General features: G+C 51.3%; 1 protein-coding gene across 1 annotated transcript in view; it reads left to right on the forward strand.

Moving 5' to 3' along the window:
• Positions 1–20,003, forward strand: part of ABHD12 (abhydrolase domain containing 12) — a 32,778-nt gene that overhangs the window by 8,164 nt on the left and 4,611 nt on the right. Inside the window, exons 3-10 of the mRNA XM_011992910.1 lie at positions 2,457–2,562; positions 5,513–5,632; positions 8,719–8,749; positions 10,890–10,935; positions 14,765–14,894; positions 15,838–15,875; positions 16,286–16,365; positions 17,434–17,516. Coding sequence (XP_011848300.1) covers positions 2,457–2,562; positions 5,513–5,632; positions 8,719–8,749; positions 10,890–10,935; positions 14,765–14,894; positions 15,838–15,875; positions 16,286–16,365; positions 17,434–17,516 — 634 coding nt within the window. The remainder of the gene's footprint in view (positions 1–2,456; positions 2,563–5,512; positions 5,633–8,718; positions 8,750–10,889; positions 10,936–14,764; positions 14,895–15,837; positions 15,876–16,285; positions 16,366–17,433; positions 17,517–20,003) is intronic.

A 20,003-nucleotide genomic window follows, 5' to 3' on the forward strand; every position in this document is an offset into this window, starting at 1 on the left:
TTTGCCATGTTGGCCAGGCTGGTCTCGAACTCCTGACCTCAGGTGATCCATCCACCTCGGCCTCACAAAGTGCTAGGGTTATAGGTGTGAGTCACCACACCTGGCTGACTGCATTTATTTTTTGGGACCACTCTAACAAACCTGCAAACTGGGTGGCTTAAAACAAATGTATCCTCATGGTCATGGAGGCTGAGAGTCCGAGGTTGAGGTGTGGGCGGGCCCAGCTCCTCCTGAGACGCTGAGGTGGACCCTTCTTGCCTGTCTGTCTGGCAGCATTCCCAGCTTGGAGAAGCTTCCCTCAAATCTCTGCTTCCATCTTCTCCATCTTCTTGGTTGTCTTTTCATGGTCTTCCCTCTGTCTCTGTGTCTAAATGTCCCCATTTTATAAGGACACCAGTCATTTGGGTTAGTATCCACCCAGTGACCTCATTTGAGCTTGATTACCTCCATAAAGACCCTGTTTCCAAGTAAGGTCACACTCTTAGGTACTGGGGGTGAGGCCTTGCACATAGTCTTTCTTGGGGAGCACAACTCAGCCCATAACAGGGCAGGTGGACCTTCCAGGCCTCTCAGGGGCCAGGCTTATTACCTCCCTGACTTCCTGTCCAGCCAGCCAGGAGGCAGGGCTGTGCAGCCGGGCTGCTGGGTTAAAAGCCAATTCTTTTTTTTTTTTTATTGAAACAGGGTCTCTCTGTCACTCAGGCTGGAATGCAGTGGTACAATCTTGGCTTACTGCAGCCTTGACCTGCTGAGCTCAAGTGATTCTCCCTCCTCAGCCTCCCAAGTGGCTGGGATCACAGGTGCATGTCACCTTGCCTGGGTAATTCTTACATTTTTTGTAGAGATGAGGTTTTGCCATGTTGCCCAGGCTGGTATCAAAAAATCCAGCTCTATCATGTGAGCCGGCAATCTAATAGGAGCCGTCAGATGGTGATGATGGTGACTTGCCTCAGAGACTGTGTGGCCTGGCTCAGCCGGAGCTAATGGGGATGTGGATCACCTCCTTTGCCATTTTTTATTTTGAGAGAAACTTCTTATTAAAGTTTTGAAGATGTATCTGCTTCCTGGGGAAGAGATGGATTAAGAAGGTGGGGTATGAACAGCAGCCCTGGTCAGGGGAACTGTCTCCCCACATGGTCTGGGACAGACGCTCAGGGAGTTTCTGGGAAGGAGTGTGTATGTCCCCATGTCCTCGTGAGTCCAGCCTGGTGACATTTGAGGAAGTGAGGCTAGATGTGCAGTGTGCCACGCGGACGTGGGAGTCATGCAACCCCTGTCTTCACCAGAGACAGCTGTCAGCAGCAGAGCTTCCCCAGGGGCAGGACCCGCCAGAGGGAAGCCAGGCCCGCACTGCTCTCTGTCACTGCCTCTTTTGGGAGTTGCCATTTTATAAAGCAGAAAAATCCCACCTCAGGGTTCATGGGTTTATTTTAAATTTTTTATTTTTCAGTTAAACTTATTTTAAAGTTGTGTTCACCAAAAGCAATAAGACTATAATGGTATATAAGGAAAAAATTGCCCCCATTCTCCCCACACACACACTTTGAAGCTATATGAGCAGCCTGGCTTCTGTCTTTCTGTATTTCCTCCCAGCCACATGTGGGGGTTGTGTTTCATTGGCATGTTTTTACAATAGCAAAGTGGGGCTACCGCACCCGCACCCACAGTCACCTTGCTCCTCTCTGCCCGCAGGTCCTGGAGGTTCCTCCAGGTCTAAGGGCCTCGTGGTCTTCCACAGTGTGGAGTGCTGGTTAATTCACTTGCTGTCCTGCTGGCAGATGACCTGGTCAATGCAGGACTTCTGCTGGGCCATTGCACTGACTTCACTCTGCTCTGCATGGGTCCTGTGGATTCATCCCTCTTGCTGCCCCCACACCTCACCTTCTGCTGTCTTTTCTGTGTTAGGCAACAGTCCTAGAAACTTTGGAATCCGCTTTACCTTGTTTGCCACCCTACGTTCAGTTGCTCATCAGATCCTTTAGCGCCATCCCCTTTCCTGCTGTGTATGTCCCACTCCACTAGGCACCTGAGTTATTCGCAGGCTCAGCCTCCCTAGCCTCCCTCCTGGCTGGCCCATCCTTAAGACCTGTTGGGGATCTTTCCTTCCCTTACTTGCATCTTCTCACACCTTGAGTGACCTTAGACCTTAGCGTTCCAGTCTCTACACAGACCTCGCCCTCACTGCAGTATCTGTCCCTGCCCATGCTGGCCTCAGCCCATACCCTGCCTAAGGCTGGGCCTGCAGGTCTGGCACCATTGTAAGATTGCACAGGAAAATGACTTGGTGCTTTCTGAGAGCTTCTGCAGTGTGTGCATGTGGGTGTGCATGTGTGTGTGTACGTGTGGATGCATATGTGTGCATGTGTGTGAGTGTGCATGTTTGTATGCATGTCTGTGTGTACGTGTGTGTATTAATCCACCAGTAAGCCTAATTTCCATCTCTTTATTTCCTACAGTAAGGGTTCCCTATTTCATTGATTTGAAAAAACCACAGGATCAAGGTTTGAATCACACATGTAACTACTACCTGCAGCCAGAGGAAGATGTGACCATTGGAGTCTGGTAAGTGCTGGTAAGCTCTGTAGCCCTTCCAGCAGCAGGAAAAGGCCCTACATGGCTGAGCTGGTGCTGTCTTTGACACTGGCCTCTGAAATGTTGTTCATTTTTATCTTCACCTCTTCCTTTCCTAAAGGAAAGATCTCAGTACATTTGATCCTAGTGTTGAGGGATTCAGTGACTTTAAACTCTATTCCCAGCAAAGGCTTTGTGAAGAGATTATTATTTTTAGAGAACCTTGTTTCTAGGAAAAACAAACAAAGAAGCTAGAAACAGGATGTAAGTGGCCGGCACAGTGGCTCACACTTGTAATCTCAGCACTTTGGGAGGCTGAGGCGGGTGGATCACTTGAGTCCAGGAGTTTGAGACCAGCCTGGGCAACATGGTGAACCTGTCTCTACTAAAAATACAAAAATTAGCCAGACATGGTGGTGCACGCCTGTAATCCCAGCTACTTGGGAGGCTGAGGCAGGAGAATCACTTGAGCCCAGGAGGAAGAAGTTGCAGTGAGCTGAATTCACACCACTGCACTCTAGCCTGGGTGACAGAGCAAGACTCTGTCTCAAAAAAAAAAAAAAAAAAAAAAAAGAATATAAGGGAAGAATCGCAAACACTCTTTTGAATATATCTTCCATCCAAGCGCGGTAGCTCACGCCTGTAATCCCAGCGCTTTGGCAGGCCGAGACAGGGGGATCACTTGAGATCAGGAGTTCGAGACTAGCCTAAACAACATGGCGAAACCCCGTCTCTGCTGAAAAAAAGTACAAAAAGTAGCCGGGCGTGGTGGCATGCACCTATAGTCCCAGCTACCCGGGAGTTTGAGGCAAGAGAATTGCTTGAACGCAGGAGGCAGAGGCTGCAGTGAGCCGAGATTGTGCCACTGCACTCCAGCCTGGGCAACAGAGGGAGACTCTGTCTCCAAAAAAAAAAATATATATATATGTATATATATATATGTCTTTTCCAAGAAGTGAAAACAGCTTGATTTCTTTTCACATATAGCTTCGGTGATGGTGTTGGCTGTCTTCTAAGTATTTACTTTTTTAAGCCATAAATTTACGTTGGACATAAGCCTCGTGACTTCTCTGTGTCTCCTTGGAATACATTTTAATGTTTTCTTCTGTACATAAATGGTGCTTCTGAACAACTGAATTAAAATCGACCAACCTCACTGTGGCATTTCCCTTTTTCTCTGACAAGTGATCCTGAATCACAGCCCCTTTATCTAGCTGAATTTATTTTTCAGTAGCCATAACGTCCCTTTCCGCTGTCTCAGAAAACCACTGTGTATGTGAGAAGCTTCTAAATGAAATGCTGTGAGTAGCTTCCCAGTGTGGATGAGAGAACATTCAGGCATTTCTAACAGTGGTCCTTGGTAAAGAACATAAAACAAGAAGAGAGATTTTTGTTCTTAGTAGTTGGTGCTAGAATTAAAGTCTTTTGTCACTTCCTGATTTGATTTAATCTAGCATTTACTGACCAACGTGTGACTGTGGGACTCTGGGTTTCTGTCTGAAGCGTGACCTGTTTTGCACAGAGCTGCTGAGTGGGACTTGGTCAGCCCTCTTCTTGGTTAATATGAGTCTGTCCTATTGCAGGAGGGTGTTTATGGTGGTAAGACGTAGGCTGGAAGTACTAACAACATCTGCATATATTATCAGTTACCAGAAAAGGTTTTGTTTAGTGATGCTAGTGGCAAGTCTCAAGGCGGTGCCACGCTGTGTGTTGCTGTGTGTTGGTGGGTGTGGCTGCTGCCTACTCTCATGCCCTAGGCAGTCACAATGACAGTGGGCCCTCAGGTAGCAGCGGGCCCAGCTCACCAACTGCCCCCACCATCACTTCATCAAACCCTCCCACCAGCTTCCTGAAAGGAGGGCCTCAAGGCCTAGCGTGAAGCCTGGGGGCCATACCTGGCCATGCCTGGCCATCGCCTGTCTGCTGAGAGAAGAGGCCCAGGAATGGGTTTCTCTGCTGGCTAGGAGTTCCCTGGCTCTTTGTCAGGAACCCAGGTTTGGGGTGGGCTGGCTACTGGAAGCACATTTGCTCCCAGCACCTTCAAAATGTGCCGTCCTATCCCTCAAGTTTATAACCGTATGGGAGTGATGATCATAGTGACTAGATCCACCCCAAAATGTGATCCTCTTGAACGGATCAGAGACAGAAGTTAGATGAGATGCTGAAGCTTAAAATCTAGAAAATAAGAAGTTGGCCATTAAATTTTTTTTAAAGATTCTTGTCACTGGTATCCAGAATGAATTTGAAGAAGCTTTACAGAAAAGTGATTAATTTTGACCCTCCCCAGTGATTAACAATATTCGATTTGGCCTGAGTTAAAATTAACCTTAGTATCTCTCGGAAGGAGGGTTTGGCTAGTTAGACCAGCAGCTTCAGAGTGCCCAGCCAGGCGTGGACCATGAGCAGGCCGGGAAGTTGGTGCATACTCGACGTTAGAAATGGCGTCAGCGATGGCCTGGTTTCTAGTCAAGCTCACAAACATTGGTGTTGCTGAATTAGCAAATGTGACAGCATGTACTGTTTAAAATCCATTGTGAGTTAAACTGTGGACAGGTGAAGCATGGGGTTAAGTGGGATGTGGGGCACATATGAGGAAAATGTTATTACTTAGGATGAACTAAGTGCTGCTACTCTGCTAGGCGTCGGTGGTAACTGTCACATTGCAAGCCTTTGTGGCCCAGAGGAGGCTGGCCTGCCAGTCAGGGAACACTCCTGCTGAAGCTGTCAGCACCATCCACACAGCCTGCAGTTCCGTGGTTATTGATTCTAGTGATGGGGTTAGTTTTCTACCACCCACCCCCATCTGTTCCCCAGTAGTTAGATGGGGTCTGCAGCTCCCTGCTGTCTGGACTTGAGCTGATTAAGTAACACCACATGCAGTCGCCTGGATGAGGACGGAAGGAGCATCTGATCCTGCGCTCCCCTCTGCTTCTGTCTCCAGGCATACCGTCCCCGCAGTCTGGTGGAAGAACGCCCAAGGCAAAGACCAGATGTGGTATGAGGATGCCTTGGCTTCCAGCCACGCTATCATTCTGTACCTGCATGGGAACGCAGGTACCAGGTGAGGGAGGGGAGTCCATCTTTGCTATGGAGCACGGCTCCTCTTTGGGGTGGGAATGTCCTGGCCCAGTCTGCTGGAAACCAGCAGGAGCTAACCTGCGACCCCACAAAATCAGGAGTACTGATCCACTGCAATGAGGGAGAACCTCCCAAGAACAAAGGGAAAGGCAGAGTTCTTAAGGGGTTGAGGGAAGACCGAGTTTAGGTGAACGTTACATGAAGCAGGGTTCCCACAGCTTGAGGCCAGCAGGGCTGTGTTCCGCAGGGACCAAGTGTGGGAAGCTGTGTGCAGACCGTCTGCTATCTGGAACTCCAGCCTGGGTTGGGATGGAGGAGGCTGAGTCTTGGTCAGGGGTTGAGCTCCCGGGCCAGAGGGCATGTTTTTTTCTCCCTGTTGTAATCTCAAAGGGCACAGCATCTGCTGTTATGTGATTTGGGGAGCAGGGTTCTTGGAGAGTGAGGGCTTTGGGGTCCCTCTGAGAAGGGGTCATGGTGGCACTTGACTGTGGCAGCCTCATGCCCTTGGGAATGGGCGGCTCCAGCTCACTGGCAGCTGGTTTTCCCCATATCTGTCATGCAGCCTGAAGTGGCAGGCAGATCTTTGTTACCTGTAAGATAGCTCCAGGTGGCAGACAGGTGAAGCCAGAGCCAGGGCAGCCCTGGAGGAGGAGGCATACTTCCTGGAAAAAAGTGGCGGGTGCTGAGAAGGGGCAGAAGGGAGAGGCTGAATGTACCAGGGGCTGGGGTCCTTGCCGGGCACCCTACAGTGTGGGCTCTCTGCTCACTAACGGGCTGTTGGTGAAGTACATGCGCTTTGTTTGATCAGCTCTGCCCAGTGCTATCTCAGATGCTTTTCCTGAGTGGGCCTAATGGCTTGTCCTTTCCACTGGCTGCCCTGTAGTTGGCCTCCCTGCCTTAAAGGGTGCTCCTTCCACACCATGTGACTGCTGTTCAGAAGAGCCTCTGTGGGAGAGCCCAGGGTGGGTGTGGGGGGGATACATTTTCTGAACAAAGCATTGTTTGAAAACCACCAAGGTCTTCATGTGTGAGAGAGGCAGCCAGGAGCCAGCGCAGAGGCAGACCCAGCATGGACACAGGGCTGCTGCAGGGCCAGGGCCGAGGTCCACTGTGGCACCAGGGTGTGTCAGGGCTAGGGGCAAACATTTTATAGGCAGAGCCAGCAAGGAGAGCCGTGCTGGGCCCTTCTGGAGGCGAAAGCAGGCCTAGGTGGGTGTCTGCATGGTGGAGCCCTGCAGAGGGCATTGCTGAAAGAGCCCAGCGGCATGGTCCATAAGGCGGTTTCTGTGCCAGGGACAGCGTGTCTAGCTACTGAATCACGCATGTGCTGCACAGTTTCCTTTCTTCTTTGTCTGGGACAAGCTGCAGCGGGTTTCTCTTCTGCTTTTCAAAGAGCAAGCGGCTACAAACAGCTCCTGCAGCATCTTTTTATAAATGAGAGAACTGTGGTTGGCTGTGAATAAGGTTCAGTTCTGCAGTGCCCATCACATGGTTAAAAAAAAAAAAGAACCTGCTTGTAACTTCAGGTTAGAAAATGATGCTGTGACTTTCAAGGTTTGCTGCCCCCTCCCACTCCTGCAGAGAGTGCCTGGCTGCAGGCCTCGCCACCCCCGTGTTGCCTGCTTTCTTTGTCCTGTGCATCCCAGTGGGGTTTCGCTGGTCTGTGGGATCCACCACGCGGATCTCCCTGAGGTCCAGACCCCCTGGATTCCCAGCAACTGTTACCTTTTTGCTTAATGTAGGAAATTTTATAAACTTAGAAAAGAGCCACTATGAACTCTTACAGTGATCACTGAAAATACTTTGCAGTGTTTCCTCCTTGTCTTGAAACTCCTTCCTTTATTTTTTATTTTAATTTTTGAGACAGAGTCTCACTCTGTTGCCCAGGCTGGAGTGCAGTGGCGCAGTCCTGGCTCACTGCAACGTCAGCCTCCCGGGTTCAAGTGACTCTTCTGCCTCAGCCTCCCGAGTAGCTGGGATTACAGGCACCCACCACCACGCCCAGCTAATTTTTGTATTTTTAATAGAGACGGGTTTTACCGTTTGACCAGGCTGGTCTCAAACTCCTGAGCTTAAGTGATCCGCCCACCTCAGCCTCCCAAAGTGCTGGGATTCCAGGCATGAGCCACCGGCCTGACCCTTTACATTTTTGTTTCTGCACTTTATTGACTTCCTCCTTCATCTCATCCTGGTCTCCCACCAGCAACACTCCTGCCCCCATACCTGAAATGGTGAAACCGCTCCTGAGGAAGGAGGAGCACAGCTACGGAGTGTGGAGAGTGTGGACCCGCCCTCCTCCCAGGTGGCCCATGTCCCTGCTGTGGGGTCCGTCCAGGTTAACAGTGGGAACGGAGCCTAGACAGGCCTCAGACAAGGAAGTACAAATGGGGGTGTGTTTGCCGAGCCCACTTAGTCTCCGTAGCGACATGCACGGTGAAGCTGTAGTTGACTGTGAGGACCAGGAGGCAGCCATTCCTGCACTTCAGGGTCTCCCTGAGGAGATTCTAGGAGCATATCCCATGCGTGGAACACACACACGTGAAGGGCTGTAAGGCAGGGTGGCCGCGGCAGCAAATAGAAGTTAGTGCCAGGTGGGAAACAGCCGAGATGACCACGAGAGGCCAGGGCAGTGCAGCTAAGCAGAGTTCTGAAGGTCAGCTGAGACGTGTGGAGCAAGAAGTGAGGGCAGAAGGTGTCCACACAGGCCCTGTTGGAGCACAGCCTCTGTCCACACAGGGTGTCCCTGGCACGGGGAAGCTGGCAGGGGCTGGGGTGTGGTGGATGAAGGCTTGCTGTGTTTCCTTTAGTGTCTTTCTAGTTTGGGACTATAGGTGTGCATTACCTACTGAAAAATAAAAGCAGTCGTTAAGAAATCTCCCCAGAGTGCTAAGACTATCTCCCCCTTGGCACAGCACTGCCAGAGGCGAGTGTGGGGCCACTTAGGGGGCCCCAAGGAGGAGGTTGCCCTCTTTCATTGGCCTTTCCCTGGTTTGGGGTACGGAGGACAAGTTGACCTGGGGCCTGACTCTGAGAAGATGTGCTCACACCATGTCCTGTTTCCTTCTCCAGAGGAGGTGACCACCGCGTGGAGCTTTACAAGGTGAGTGCAGGTGGCACCCACACCTGTTCCCTGGGCTGTTCTTTCCAGGGCAGGAAGTAAAGGGAGTCACCAGACTCACAGCTTGAGAGTTAACTATTGCTGTGCTGTTTCTGTGTGTGAGACAGGGTCCTCTTGCTCTGTTGCCCAGGCTGGAGTGCAGTGGTGCGGTCACAGATCACTGCAGCCTCGACCTCCTGGGCTCAAACTATCCTCCCACTTCAGCCTCCTAAAACTGCAGGTGCATACCACCACCACACCCAGCTAATTTTTGTTGTTTTTTTTATAGAAATGAGGTCTCCCTATGTTGCCCAGGCTGGTCTCAAACTCCTGGGCCTCCCACCTTGGCCTCCGGAAGTATTGGGATGACAGGTGTGAGCCACCATGTCTGACCTTTTGTTGGCCTTTTTAACACTGCCTTTGGATGGGTGTGCTAGAAAGTAGGGCCTTAGCTGCCTCTGCTGTGACTGCCCATCACACTGCCTCTAGGCTTGGGCCCCAAAATCGGAATGTATGGGCTTGGTAGACCAAGTGCAGATATTGGCAGACTACATAAATGGCATTGGAAATTGTTTTTCAATGTTACATTACTTGTGTATAAAATGAAAAGAGAGGGCCGGGCGCAGTGGCTCATGTCTGTAATCCCAGCACTTTGGGAAGCCAAGGTGGGCGGATCACAAGGTCAGGAGTTCAAGACCAGCCTGGCCAAGATGGTGAAACCCAATCTCTACTAAAAATACAAAAAAAATTAGCCAGGTGTGGTGGCAGGCGCCTGCAATCCCAGCTATTCAGGAGGTTGAGGCAGAGAATTGCTTGAACCAGGGAGGTGGAGGTTGCAGTGAGCCAAGATGGCACCACCGCACTCCAGCCTGGGTGACAGAGCGAGACTCCGTCTCAAAAAAAATAAAAAAAGAAAAGAGAAACCAGGTGCCCCAGGTGCTACACTGACTGCCAGATCGCAGGCTCACCCCAGCAGAGGGTGCAGGCGGGATTTGAATCAGCTTCCAGGCACACAGTGGGAGCACCTGCAGATCTCCCCACGTCCAGGGGGTGTCTAGGGCAGGGCGTGCAGACCTTTACTTGTGCTTGGCTGCTTGATTTTGTTCTTCATCTGGTTGTCTGGGTCTTGGAGCCGAAGAGCTACTGTTGGAACAGCCTCACTCTCCTCCCCTCAGAGGGCCATCTGCACCGGCCCACAGGACAGAAGGGGATACAGACAGAGGCAGGGGCACAGACAGAGGTAGGGGCACACCCAGCTCTGAGCTATTGGAGGATTTTACCCCTGGAGTAAATTGCATTAAGTCAGGAAAGGTGGGGAGAGTTTGAGAAGTGATTGGTTCTTTCTTTAGGTTTCTGTTAAAAGAAATGATTCACCCTTCTGAGGTCAACAGGGTTGGAGCAGGTTGGCTCTGGGTATAGACTCTGTGGTGGCTAGGAGCTGGCAGGGAAGTGCCGGCTGCCCTGGGGAAGCACCCGACTCCCTCCCTAAAGAGGGGAGCTGTGATTCTGGGTGACGAGATGGTGCGGCAGCCTCCCATGTTGCTCTGGGCACACCCCAGCAAGGGCACAGGAGCGTTGAGGTGTGATCTAAATCAGAGAGGTCAGCTAGTCTGTAGGGATTGAAAAAAAAGTAACAGAAAAAAATTGACAAGAGCTTAAAATCCAAGAAATACTGGGTTGCAGCAAGGGTCCTCAGATGGGGTCTCTATATAGTATAGCCCTCCTCCTGGCGGTCCGCCATCACACTGCAGCACCGAGAGCTGTCCCCAGAGGAGGCCGCCCCAGAGGCTGCCCTGCAGCACGCGTGGAGCTGGGGCCTGGGACCTGGGACCTTCGGGAGTCTGCGCCTGGCCCTCTAAGTCTAAGCAGGAGGAAGGGGGATGCTTCCCTAGCGTCTAAGCAGCAAGAAGGGAGAGCCTTCCTGTGCTCCCAGGCAGGGATGTCAGCAGGTCCAGAAGCAGCAGTTGGCATCTGGGTTTCATAAAACCCAGCCGGGAGTCAGGCAGCATGTCACAGTCTTTGTGAAGCTGCCACTACGCACAAGGCACGGGAGGGAAAATCGGATGAGTTTAGTAAGCGGCAAGCTGCCCTCAACACAGACACTTGGATTTGTTGCCAAAGATGTTTATTTTTCACTTTACAGGTGCTGAGTTCCCTTGGTTACCATGTGGTCACCTTTGACTACAGAGGTGAGATTTCTTTTGCAAGAGCATCTGAGCACATTTCCACTGCTTGCTGGCAGTATCCCATGGGCAGGCCTCACTTGAAGAGGCTCGGAGCAAGACCAGCGCCTGCTTTGGCTGTGCTGTGAAGGTTTCCTGGGTCCTGACAAAGCCCCTGATGGAGCTGCCGGGAGAGTCCCTTCTGGTAGGGGAGGCTCAGCACCTGGAGCCCCCAGCAGATGCCCTGTCAGCAACTTTTTTTTTTTTTTTTTTTTTTTTGAGATAGGCTCTCACTTAGTCACCCAACCTGGAGTACAGTAGCATGATCATAGCTCCCTGCAGCCTTGAACTCCTTTGCTCAAGGGATCCTTCTGCCTTAGCCTCTCAAGTAGCTGGGACTATGGGAATGCCACACCACACCCGCTACTTTTTTTGTTTGTTTTTAGTAGAAATGGGGTATTGCTATGTTGCCTAGGCTAGTCTCAGACTCCTGGCCTCAAGCGATCCTCCTGCCTCAGCCTTCCATAGTGTTGGGATTACAGGTGTGAGTCACTGCACCCAACCTGCAACATTTTAAATTAGAAGATCCTGTCTTTTTTGGATTCAGACTGTCTCTGCAGCTGGACGTCAGACACGATTTATGCTCATCAAAGCTTGTCTTGTTAAAGTTATGAAGACAGTAAGAACTGTTAAGAGAGGCTGAGCACGGCGGTTCACACCTGTAATCCCAGCATTTTGGGAGGCTGAGGCAGGAGGATCACTTGAGGTCAGGAGTTTTTGACCAGCCTAGCCAACATGATGAAAACCCATCTCTACTGAAAATACAAAAATTAACTGGGCATGGTGGCTTGCACCTTTAGTCCCAGCTATTGGGGAGGCTGAGGCAGGAGAAGCGCTTGAACCTGGGAGGCGGAGCTTGCAGTGAGCCAAGATTGCACCACTGTAGTCCAGTCTTGACGACAGAGCAAGAGTCCATGTCAAAAAAAAAAAAAAAAAAAAACTGTTAAGAGAGAAGATAGATTCTTCTGCACCTCAGCATTTCTGCTTTTTTGAATGAACCAGGGCTTGCCACTGAACATATCAAGAATCCAGTTTGATATATACCAAGGACACTATGGCTTAATGGGCAACAGAAATAACTTGGTGTTAACAGTGAACGACTGGTTTGTTTTGGTTTTGGTTTTGGTTTTGATTTTGCTTTGAGACAGGGTCTCTGTCACCCAGCTGGAGTGCAGTGGTGTGATCTCCGCTTACTGCAACCTCTGCTTCCCGGGTTCAAGTGATCTTCCCAACTCAGCCTCCCTAGTAGCTGGGACCACAGGCACTCACCACTACACCTGGCTAATGTTGTTTTATTTTTTTTAAGAGAGTGTTTCACCATGTTGCCCAGTCTGGTCTCGAACTACTGGGTTCAGTCAGTCTGCCCACCTTGGCCTCCCAAAGTGTTGGGATTACAGGTGTGAGTGAGCCACTGCACCTGGCTGAGAGACTGTTTTAAAGTGTATTCTGGCTAGGCATGGTGGCTCACGCCTGTAGTCCCAGCACTTTGGGAGGCTGAGGCGGGCAGATTACTTGAAACCAGGAGCTCGAGATCAGCCTGGGCAACATGACAAAACTCTACCTCTACTAAAAATACAAAAAAAGTAGCTGAGTGTGGTGGCAGGCGCCTGTAATGCCAGCTACTCGGGAGGCTGAGGTGGGAGGAAAGCTTGAGCCCAGGAGGCGGAGGTTGCAGTGAGCCAAGATCATGCCACTGCGCTCCAGCCTGGGTGACAGCGAGAGCCTGTCTCAAAAATTTCAAAAAGTGTATTCCACCATGTAGTCCTCAGCTGGAGAGATCAAAGAGTTGATGGCAGCGTGGCTGGCTGCCTTCACCTTCCAGGGGGACAGGCGGCGTGTCTCTCCTCAGACCAAGAGGAGATATGAGGGGAACAAAGGAGAGAGGCTGTCACCCGGATGTAGGGGTTGTGTTAATTCTCTCTTGCTGCTGTAACATGTTAGCACAAACAGTGCTTTAAACCAGCACACATGTAGCGTCTTGCAGTTCTGGAGGTCAGAAATTCAGAATCTGCAGACCCCAGGCTGGAATCAGGGCGGGAGGAAGGCTCTCAGGGAGAATGCCTGGCTGCCCTTTCCAGCCGCCTGTGTTCCTTGGCTCACACCTCTTTCTGATTGAGTCCCAGGTCTTCTGGCTCTGACCCTGACTCCTCCCTTTTTCTCTGATGAGGACCCTTGTGGTTGTTTTGGGCCCACCCGGCTTGTCCAGGATCACCCCCTTCTCAAGGCCAGCAGTTAGCAGCTTTCATTCCTTCCATACCCTTCATTCCCCAGCCATGTGACTGACCCAACACGTTCACAAGTGCCAAGGTCGTGGACAGTTGTGGGGGCCGCCATGCTGCCACCCACAGGGAAGAAAGTTCCATCAGGATGACAGTTGTGGGCTGGGAGAAACTCCGGAATGAGGAGCGGGACATGGTGTGCCCTCTCCTTCTCTTCGTGCTGACACGGGTTCTCTTCTGCTGCATGCTAGAGACTTTAGGAGAGGGAGAAGGGGTGACTTCTTCGCATTCATCTCCCCGCACTTCTGTCAGGAAATGAAATCCCACGCAGCACTTTCTGTTTCAGTTCTCGTGGAGTCTCTGCATCTGCCTCTTTGTCTACATCCCTCTGCCTCCTGTCCCCGTCTCTGTGCCTCTCTATCCCTGTTAGTCTTCCTGCCTGTCTCTGTGCCTCTCTGTCCCTGTCTCTCAGTCTTCCTGTCTGTCTCTGTCTCCTGTCCCTATCTCTGTTCTTTTCTTTCTGTCTCATGTCCCCATACCCCTGCCTCCCAGCCTGGCCCTGGCCCTCTGCACGGCCTCCTCCCTCCTCTAGTGTCTGAGTCGGGAAACAGCAAGTCCTGCACTAACTGTGGGGTTTGCTTACACTGCACAACCTGCTCTTTCTGACCTTTGTGGTGCTTTCAGATCATCTGATGATGACTCACTGCTGGGCTGCTGGAAAGATAATTGCACTCCATCTTTGCTGGAGACTGGGGGGGCCCTTGGGAGGTTGTAATTTTGGGGGCAGAGATGGTAGTGTTTTCCGTTATGCAAACAAGATGCTAATTAGACCCTAAGGGAAAACAGCCCCTTTCCCCTTCCTGGGTCAGAGTTGCCTTGCACCCAGAAATGCCCTCCCTGTTCTGGGAGCCTCTGGACTCCACTCCCTATCCTGCCCCTGACCAAGCCTTCGGCGTTGAGGAGGTTGGTGTCCAGCCAGCGGCCCGGGGGCTGCTCATCTGACCACACCAGCTGCACTGATGCTCGTCGGGGCCGGAGCGGGACACGTGGATGCTGCTGGGGGAGCAGGGAGAAGTGTAGAGCTGAGGATGGTGGTGGCAAAGGCTTCCACTGCCTCAGACCTCACTAGCCTGTCTGTTAAGAAAGAGAGGGAGAGGGTGAGCTCACCCCCCTGCGCAAGAGGGTGAGGCAAGCCGCAGCCCTGGCGTGAGGATGCCGATGCCAGCTCTGAAGCTCTGTGATCTGTTGACTCAGCTTGCTGTTAGTTGTCATTCAAATTTGCAGCTCACCAACTTAGTGACCCTGTGAGGGGACATCTGGTTTGTGCAGTCAGCAGGGGCAGGGCAGAGTTGCTGCTGGGCTGCCTTCCCCAGGGCTGGTGGGGATGTGGGGCTGTGCCCGTTCTCTCCACTGCTTGCTCTGCCCAGTGGCCTGGGTGGGTCTGTGGACTCTGGAAGGGCGGGCTGAGCGGGCCCCTCCCTGTCCCCTCCTGACCCTGGGCTCCCCTGGGGAGGTATGTTTGTCCAGGTTTTGTGAACTGCCTTTGACCTCCCTGTCCTGCCGTTTCTCCCTCCCAGGTTGGGGTGACTCGGTGGGAACGCCATCTGAGCGGGGCATGACCTATGATGCACTCCACGTTTTTGACTGGATCAAAGCAAGAAGTGGTGACAACCCTGTGTACATCTGGGGCCACTCTCTGGGCACTGGGTAAGGGACCCCAGCAGGAGGCAGCCTTTAGTGGGAGCCAGTATTCCTGGTGACTGCCATGCCTGGATCTAGAGAGCCCGCCATCCCTGAAAACCCTGTGGCACCATTAGTCCCAACCAGCCTTGCTCCCGTCCCCGTGGCAGAGGCAGGAGGGGAAATTCCAAAGATACTCCAAAGGATTTGAGCTCCTCGTCCAGAAAGTGGTTCAGGACAGACATAGGCCGTGGAGGTCGAGGCGTCTCCACAGGGGGACTTGGCCCTGAGGAAGAAGCGTCTTCAGAGCTGGGGGAGGGCACAGTGGGTGGTTTGCTTCTCACATAGGCCAGGACAGGAGGTACTTCCACACGCCCTTTGTGGGCAGCCGGAGTCATCTCTGCTGTCCACAGTCTCTACGGGAACCGTTGCTCTCGGCCCCAATCCCCAGACTTTCACTGCCATTCCCTTTCTGCTGCCTTTCCCTTCAGGGCAGCCCTTTCTCCCAGCGCCTGAATGGTCTCTTGCAGGCTGGGAAGCGTCCAGGAGAGGAGTGGGTGGGGGGTACTGGCCATCCTTTTGGCCATCTGCATGGTCCGCCAGGTGTGGTCCTGGGATGGCGAGAGGCCCTGGGTGTGGTGGGCTCCAGGAGAGGTGCAGGCAGATGCTGGCCACCCCCAGCCGACGGGCGGCCCTGCCAATGGGAAGGCATGGGCAGTGAGAGGCAGCAGGACACACCTTGGGGACAAGGAGACTGACTGTGGGTACAACCCTCATTGCAGGGGTCAGCTGTGGTAGGGCAGTCAGGTCACCCCCAGTGCTAGAGGGATCTCCATTTCCCCCACTCTGTCCTCCAACTCCAGTAGCTTCACAGACCCCGTGGCTCCTCTGAGCACTTTCCAGCATAAGGCCCATATCATCTCAGACAGTTTTATCATAACTCAACTACGCTCTTCTTCTTTTTTCCTAGTGTGGCAACAAATCTGGTGCGGCGTCTCTGTGAGCGAGGTGAGTGCCTTGTTGGGCCCCATCCATGGCCGTGAGCATTCAGCGTGCTCCCCAGTCCCGGCCCTGCTGCAAGTGCTCAGCATCCTCACGGAGCAGCACGAGCTGGGCATTCTGGGGGGCCCGGGGCTGACCAGGCCGCCCTTCCCATGATACACCTGAGGAGCTGGGGAGCCTCACACAGGCCTGGCCCCAGAGAGGCCGCATCAGCAAGTCCGCTTTTTAGGAGTGACCAGAGCCATCTCCGGCCCGCCGCGGGCGCCCCTGGAGCTATCTGAGGCCTGCCAAGGTGGATGCCTAGGGGGAGGCACTGTGGTCTCCCTGTGCTTTCTGGGGGCCCCTCAGAGCCCCACAGGCCACGTGTATGTCGCTGGCTTCCTGCCCACCTCTCAGTTCCCTGTTTGTTTATCTAGAGACGCCTCCAGATGCCCTTATATTGGAATCTCCGTTCACTAATATCCGCGAAGAAGCTAAGAGCCATCCATTTTCAGTGGCAAGTACATATTTTATTAAAAATTGACTTCTCATTATTAAGATAATTATAGAAATAACTCATTATTAAGATAATTATAGAAATAACTAATAGGATAGGTTATGACTTAAAAATTATTTAAATATGCTAATGAATACAGATTTCATTAAAAATTAATACTAGTTTTGGCCACAGAACTGCCTGAGAAGTTTATAACCTGCAGCCAGGTGAAATGACAGGCCATAGTTGGGTCATGTGAGGGCAGCGAGACCCAGTGGAGGCCGGGTCCACATGGTGTCATCGACTGCGTTATATTGACAGTCCTGCCTTCCCGCTCAGGAGTGGAGCTGGGGGTGCCCCCCTCTCTGTGTATGAGGACAGTGCTTGGGGAGCTGAACTCTGTGGACGAGGGAGCCTGGCCTCCCAGTTTATCTTGGGGAAAGGCCTGGGTGAACCCCAGTGGGAATTCTGGGTAAGCCAGGCCCCACCCAACCTGTGCCCTCCCCAGCTAGGAATGGAACCTTGGACCTTTTCTTAAAACCTAGCCAGTTATTCTCCCCTCCTTCTCACGCTGGTTTGTGATCTCCGTGCTCCCCACTGGCCATAGATTCTTGGGCCTGTGTCAGCCCATCCTGGCCTCATGCTGTTCTGTTACTGACCAGAAAAGCCTTTTATCTTATCTTACTTTTTGGTGCTGCTTTTCTTAAATTGTGTGAGGAAACTGTCCATAGACCCTATTTTCTCAGGGGTGGCAGCCCTGGTGTCTATGGGAAGACTGGTTTCTGGGCTGGATTCCGGCCTAGCTGGGAGGTGCGGGAACACCATTTGCAGGGCAGCCCCTGCCATGCCAGTCTGTGGGGCCTGGCAGGTGATTCTTCTGTCCCTAGCAGCAAAGCCAGGACACGGCCAGGGCAGAAGGTGCCAGGGCACAGCTCTGGTGGCCCCTTGGCAATGTCACCCCTGCTCCTTTAGATAGGGTAGTTATGGGCAATGCCTTGTAGATTCCTGAACTTAAACTGTCTGCACCCTTGACCTTTGACTGGATATCTTAACCAACACTTCTGAAAATGGTTTCCATCTTGTCTCCAGATATATCGATACTTCCCTGGGTTTGACTGGTTCTTCCTTGATCCTATTACAAGCAATGGAATTAAATTTGCAAATGACGAAAAGTGAGTACTATGGGATAGGAACTAATTTTCCTATTTAGAAAAACTCTGAGAACCCCTGGATGAGCCTCTTTAGTCACAGTAATCAAATAGGATGGAATTCAGAGTATTTAGGGTCGTTCTCTAGCAAACAGGTTTAAAAAGGGAAAGCCTGCCAGGGACCGTGGTTCACACCTATAATCCCAGCACTTTGGGAAGCTGAGGAAGGCAGATTGCTTGAGCCTAGGAGTTTGAGACCAGCCTGGGCAAAATAACAGGACCCTGTCTCTACAAAAAATCCAAAAATTGGCCAGGTATGGTGGTGTCATGTACCTGTGGTCCCAGCTACATAGGAGGCTGAGTTAGGAGGATCACTTGAGCCTGGGGAGGTCAAGGCTGCAGAGAACCGTGATTGCACCACTGTACTCCAGCCTGGCTGACAGAGAAAGAAATAAGAAATCTGAAAAGATCACAGAAGTAAAGCAATATTAAAATAATACATAGTTTTTGTCCATATAGTTTTTTGTTTGTTTGTTTGTTTGTTTTTGAGACAGAGTCTCACTCTGTCGCCCAGGCTGGAGTGCAGTGGCACAATCCGCTCACTGTAAGCTCCGCCGCCTCCCAGGTTCACGCCATTCTCCTGCCTCAGCCTCCCGAGAAACTGGGACTACAGGCACCCACCACCATGCCCGGCTAATTTTTTTTTGTATTTTTAGTAGAGACAGGGTTTCATGGTGTTTGCCAGGACGGTCTCGATCTCCTGACCTGGTGATCCACCCGTCTCGGCCTCCCAAAGTGCTGGGATTACAGGTGTGAGCCACCGCGCCCAGCCCCATATAGTTGTTTTATTTCAAAATGGTTTGTGACAGCCAAAAGACATATTAAAACAGTGATATTAACTGGTTGGTCTTTCTTTCTTTCTTTTCTTTCTTTTCTTTCCCTCTTTCTCTCCCTCTCCCTCTCCCTCTCTTCTTCCCTCCCTCCCTCCCTTCCTTCCTTCCATCCCTTCCTTTCCTTCCTTCCTTCCTTCCTTTTCTTTCTTTTCTTTCTTGACAGAGTCTTGCTGTGTCACCCAGACTGTAGTGCAATGGCGTGATCTCGGCTCACTGCAATCTCTGCCTCCCAGATTCAAGTGATTCTCCCTCCCGAGTAGCTGGGATTACAGGCACCCACCATCATGCCCCACTAATTTTTTGTATTTTTGTAGAGACAGGGTTTCACCATGTTGGCCAGGCTGATCTCGAACTCCTGATCTCAGGTGATCTCCCCGCCTTGGCCTCCCAAAGTGCTGGGATTACAGGCATGAGCCAGTGTGCCCGACTGATACTAACTTACTCAGAAAATGACTTTGCCTCAGCCATTTGATTTGTGTTTGGTTATAGGAAAATATTACAAAGTTTATTGTTAAAAATATATTAGATAAACCAGAAGTTAACTATTCTAATTAAGGGTTCTTTTTTTAAACCTTTTTCAGATTGCATTGACATTGTCTTTGTGACATTTTTATATCATGGATTTTGATTTCTTTAAAAAAGAGGGAAAGTAGGCTGGGCGCGGTGGCTCACGCCTGTAATTCCAGCACTTTGGGAGGCTGAGGTGGGTGGATCACAAGGGCAGGAGATCGAGACCATCCTGGCTAACACAGTGAAACCCTGTCTCTACTAAAAATACAAAAATTAGCCGGGTGTGGTGTCTTGCACCTGTAGTCCCAGCTAATCAGGGGGCTGAGGCAGGAGAATCACTTGAACCCGGAAGGCCGGAGTTTGCAGTGAGCCGAGATGGCGCCACTGCACTTCAGCCTGGGCCACAGAGCGAGACTCTGTCTCAAAAAAAAAAAAAGAGGGAAAGTAAAACACCCTATAAATATTTAATTTAATTTGAAACAGAATATGAAAAAAAAGGAGTATTTTTTCCCCTCAAGTATGTTTTGGTTCTAAAAATAAAAATAGAACAAATTAAAAGTTGAGCAAATATATTAAGCAACAAACCGTGCTTGTTTGTAAATGTTACTGTTTTGGAACTTGAAAAAGAATTATCCGGGGGGCGTGGTGGCTCACGCCTGTAATCCCAGCACTTTGAGAGGCTGACACGGGTAGATCACCTGAGGTCAGCAGTTCGAGATCACCCTAACATGGTGAACCCCACCTCAACTGAAAATACAAAATTAGTTGGGCGTGGTGGCGCATGCCTGTAATCCCGGCTACTTGGGAGGCTGAGGCAGGAGAATCGCTCGAACCCGGGAGGCAGAGGTTGCTGTGAGCCAAGATCATGCCATTGCACTCCAGCCTGGGCAACAAGAGCGAAACTCCGTCTCAAAAAAAAAAAAAAGAAAAGAAAAGAAAAAGAATTATCTGAATGAACTGGATTCCTTCTTAAAAAACAAGGTTTCAGCTGGGTGTGGTGGCTCACCACGGTAATCCCAACATTTTGGGAGGCTGAGGCAGGCAGATCACGAGGTCAGGAGTTTGAGACCATCCCGGCCAATATGGTGAATCCCTGTCTCTACTAAAA

Source organism: Mandrillus leucophaeus, unplaced genomic scaffold (genome assembly GCF_000951045.1).
Source record: "Mandrillus leucophaeus isolate KB7577 unplaced genomic scaffold, Mleu.le_1.0 Scaffold1109, whole genome shotgun sequence".
Classification (NCBI taxonomy): Eukaryota; Metazoa; Chordata; class Mammalia; order Primates; family Cercopithecidae; genus Mandrillus; species Mandrillus leucophaeus.